Raw genomic sequence first — 4,571 nt, 5'->3', positions numbered from 1 at the left:
GCCGACCCTGCCCGCAAGCGTCATGGCGGACGGGGAGGAAGAGGGCGGGGGCGCCTGCGCGATTGGCCCTTTTCGGATCACGCGGGCGCCGCTCTCTCAGCCTCTCCATTGTGATGCAAAAAGCGAACGGCTGTCGCTTAGCTTCCTGCCCGCGCCGGAAGTTCTCTTAGCTACGTCGGTGGAGCGTCGGCCCGCGCTCGTGCGAGGGATAAAGCGAGGCGTGAGAGGAGTTGACCGTTGGCTGCCCCGTCCCGCCTAAGTCGGCTCGTCCTGTCGGGGGTCGTTCCCAGCCCAGCTGCCGGCCATGGCGTACCGCGGGCAAGGCCAGAAGGTGCAGAAAGTGATGGTGCAGCCCATCGTATCCTTCCGTGGCTTTCGGGAAGCGAAGCAGGCCAGGCGTGGGAAGGGGATGGTAACGGGCGGGGGGTAGGGAAGCAATGGCGCCCAAGGGAGGTGTCCTGAGATTCGTAAGGGGGTTTGAAGGGGCGAGGAGAGAAGCAGGCGCTTGGTTTCGCGTGAGGAAATTTCGGCGCAGGAGTGGCGGGAAGACATTGATTTGTGTCGCGTAGCTTGTGTAGGTCGTTGGACGGGAGACGGGTTCAAATCCCCAGTTGTTTCCAGTTAGCAGTAAAAATGGACCGGTTCCACGCTCTCAAGCTAGTCCACCTCACTGTGTTTTGGGGAGTGGCGTTGAATAATGTGGGCAGCCTTAAAATCCTCTTGAGTAATAATAGTATTAATATAATAATAATAATAATAATAATAAAAATGCATGCGCCGTATGTAGCGACGCCACACATGCACTGTTGTGGGTAGCCTTGAAATCCTCTTTAATAATAATAAATTTAATTAAAAAATATTATTTATACTCCGTTCATCTGGAAAGTGTGAGGGGGAAGGGCAGAATATAAATGCTGGCAAACAGACTAGACTTGTGGGGAGTGGATAAAATGCGGCTCAAATTCGACCCAGAAAGCAGCCAAGTGTTCAAAAGGATCTTCCAAAGTAAATTGGAACGGTTTTGATGAGAAACGGCAAGGCATACTAATTTGTGGTTGCTAACCTGTTTTCCTCAATATATGTTGAAAAGTGGAGGTGGCGGTTCTAATGCCACTGTCAAAATTGGCGCGCTTGGTACTGCTTTATTATGTATATGTGTTTTTCCTTAAGCCACTTGTTGCAGAACCTCATCTTCAGATACCTACAGAATGTAAGTAAACACAATTTGGGATTTTTACTCCTTAATAATGAATTTGAACAAGTAGGGATATTCAGTATAATTTGTAGATGAAGAGCAAATGGCCAGGAGATCTGGAATTTTTTATTGTGTTATAAAATCATAGTCAGGATGTTGTATTTTGCTTTATTGGAGGGGAGCGTATATAGTCTGTATTACAAGGGCTTGGTGTGAACTTTTAAAACGAATGTGGCAGGCAAACTTTTACCTCACTTTCCTGCTGTTCAGTGTTAGAAACTGAGATGTGAAAGCTAGGAGCTAAATGGCACCTTGAAACCTAGGTTATGTCCTAATTTGAACACTGCCCATCCATTTCCATGGCCTCTGTTTATGGCATTTTAACTGCACTGTAGGATTGAGTAGCCTTAAAAAAGACCAGTGCCTATGTAATTGGGTCTTTAAAAACTGATGTTTCTTGCCTAGAATCAGTGCAACATGTATAAAGTATTACCTAGGCTCTAGGAAATTTATGCCGTATTATAAAATGTCTTGAAAAACTTTTTGTCTTGAATAAACCATAAACATTTCAAACAAAGTAAGTATAATGTTGTGTAGTGCTTCAGCACTTCAAAAACATGGTTTGGATTAAGACATCCATACATTTTGGATTGGCTTGGTACGAATCCATGATTCAGGCTCACACCTTCTGAATATGCACAGGATGTGTGTCTAATGTCATGCTGGGTTTTGGAATTTCTACGTTTTCCAAAGCCAAGTATGATTTGGCAGCCCTTTGTTCTTCATGTGAAAGCCATGGATATCTTCAATTTGTGAAAGCCTCTTTGGAACCATTATAAATACTTCCTTTACTATTTACTTTGCAGAGGTCCAGAATTCAGGTGTGGCTGTATGAACAGGTGAACATGAGGATAGAAGGCTGTATTATTGTGAGTATTGCCATCACTGTTTCTCTTTTCTTTCTTCACACCCACCCACACTATCAGAAGCAAAGCACCCAGAAAATGATTCCTGCTTAATTAATTTTCAAGTAACTTTAGCTTCTTCACCTACTAACAAGAAGCATGTGGTATTGTAAATGATCATGCCTTTGCATGATTCACAAGGTTGTATAATTGTGCTTGCCTCTCTTACCATGGCAAGTTCATTTGGTACCAAATTTAAATGCCAGGTTAAAGCTATTTTATGTAGTTATAGGGCAGTTTATAAATTCAGTTAATAATAATAATAACAACAATAACTGAAAACTGTTTTACATTTTTAATGTTGCTTCTGAGTTATATAGTTTATTAATTTTGCGCTGCTCATTTTATGATTTTAAATCTTTTACTTTCTATTTGTAACAGCATTTTTATGCCCTCATTACAGTATCTGTCAAGACACAGTAAAAGTTAAGATGGTGAAGCAATAAAACAATAAATTTAAAATAAAATAAATAAAATGTAACTGAAGACCCAAAGAGCACAATTAATTCCTGACATTGTCAGAAAAGTCTTGCATGTCCAGCATTGAACTTTTATTTTAGTTTAATTGTGTCTTGTTTTGGAGGTTTGTGTCATTGTTTTGGCATATTGGGTTATGCACTTTTTTATATAAAATCAGGCAACATATGATGATGTTAACAAGCTGTCTGAATTCACTACTGGGATATATTGCTTTATTTCCTACCTTATGTGTTCTGCTTTCCCTAAAACAATGTGAAGTCATAGGCAACTGTTTTGGCTTACACAGGGATTTGATGAATATATGAACTTGGTTCTGGATGATGCTGAGGAGATTCACTCCAAGACAAAATCAAGGAAACAGCTGGGTGAGTGTTGAGGACACCATTCCCTTTTGTCATTGGCAAATGCAATTGTACTTTCCATATTTTCAATAAAAAACCTATTTGAGTGTTAAATCTAGTACAGATGTTCCCTTCCAGATGGGTTTTAGCCACTGGGCTTTCACTGCCCTGCTGTGCCTGGATCTTTATTGGCTTTCTGCAAATTTCCTAGTGGGATGGATTTCAACCACTAAGTATGAAAAAGAGCTGACTGTTGCCTGTCAAATGGGCATGTTCTTTCTCCAGTGTCCAATTATGATCTTAACAAGTGGTAAAGAATTACCTTTTAATACTACTGTGAAACTGCTATGAAAATTATTATTAAAGTGTGGTAGAAAAATAACATGGAAAGGAAGAATAGCTCTTTTTTATCTGTAAATATTACCTACTCTAAGTCATATTATATTTGCAGTTCATCTTATCCTAGGATGTTACTTGAATGTTTTTGGATAGCAAATTAATGCTGTAATTGAGGGCATGAAAGAGTTAGGCCATAGAAAGGGGAAAGAGAAAGGGTTAATGCTGTACAGTACTGTACTTTGCCACCCTTGCCAATATTTTTAGTACCGATTATACAGTTATCGGCCTTTCTCAACCTTTGGTCCCCAGGTGTTGTTGGAATACAACTCCCATCATCCCTAATGACTGGTCATGCTTGCTAGGAATGGTGGGAGTTGTAGTCCAAAAACATTGGGGGACCCAAGGTTGAGAAAGACTGGTGTAGATAAATGACGAATGTAACTGAAGTGGGTCAGCTGGTAGAGCATTTTACTCTTAATCTCAGGGTCACAAGTTTGAGGTTCACATTGTGCAGCCTGCATTGCAGGGAATTTGACTAGATGGCCCTTGTCGCCCCTTCCAATGCTACGATTCTATGAACTGAAAACTGGATTTAAGATGTTAGTAGAAAAGGGGTATAATGTCAGAAAAGGGGCATTTTTTTTTACTCCCATAGATCTAATGGCACTTTTTTTTTCATTGCAGGTCGAATCATGTTAAAAGGAGACAATATTACTCTTCTACAGAGTGTTTCTAACTAGAAATAGTTATTGAGTCTGTTTTGCTTATTATTTTAATCTTTAAAACCTATAGAAGAAAACATGGTATCGTTCCCAATTCTACCGTTTGTGTCTGAAGTGTGAAGAATGAAGCCAGTTACTTAATTTGTGCTTGCATAATTTTCAATAACTTTTCTACATTGGTGTTGAATTGTAGTTCTTTATAAATAAAACTTTTTGTTAGTACATCTTTGTTACTTATTATCCATAGCACCTGGTGTAGAAATCTTAAAAGTTCTATAATGATACAGGAGAAAACAAACTGTTCAGCCCAAATTACAGTGTTACCTTAGCAATAAACTTTTCATTAGAAGATACTGACGACTTTCCCATCAACATTTGGGAGTGTCTTTTCTGATTGGCTCCCTTAATTTAGTTGTCTTCCCCTGGTGAAAATCTCTTCTCCTGCTGTGGCTTCATTTCTCAGGCAAGTATAGAGTACACCCCACTCTGTTTCCCTTTTTTAAAAAAGATGTCTGGTTCTTGTGGGTAG

At 40.0% G+C, this 4,571-nt stretch overlaps 1 protein-coding gene across 1 annotated transcript; it reads left to right on the top strand.

Moving 5' to 3' along the window:
* Window positions 1-141: 141 nt before the first annotated feature.
* SNRPE (small nuclear ribonucleoprotein polypeptide E) lies at window positions 142-4,264 on the top strand. The gene is made up of 5 exons (XM_081866526.1): window positions 142-358; window positions 1,184-1,210; window positions 2,062-2,124; window positions 2,927-3,005; window positions 4,005-4,264. Exons 1-5 carry the CDS (start codon window positions 305-307, stop codon window positions 4,058-4,060), a joined length of 279 nt encoding a protein of 92 aa, XP_081722652.1. The 5' UTR covers window positions 142-304; the 3' UTR covers window positions 4,061-4,264.
* Window positions 4,265-4,571: the final 307 nt, after the last annotated feature.

The sequence above is a fragment of the Podarcis erhardii genome (assembly GCF_964252035.2).
Source record: "Podarcis erhardii genome assembly, chromosome: 6".
NCBI classification, from domain to species: domain Eukaryota; kingdom Metazoa; phylum Chordata; class Lepidosauria; order Squamata; family Lacertidae; genus Podarcis; species Podarcis erhardii.
The sequence above is the reverse complement of the archived record's forward strand: the minus strand, read 5'-3'. Positions and strand labels throughout refer to the sequence as shown.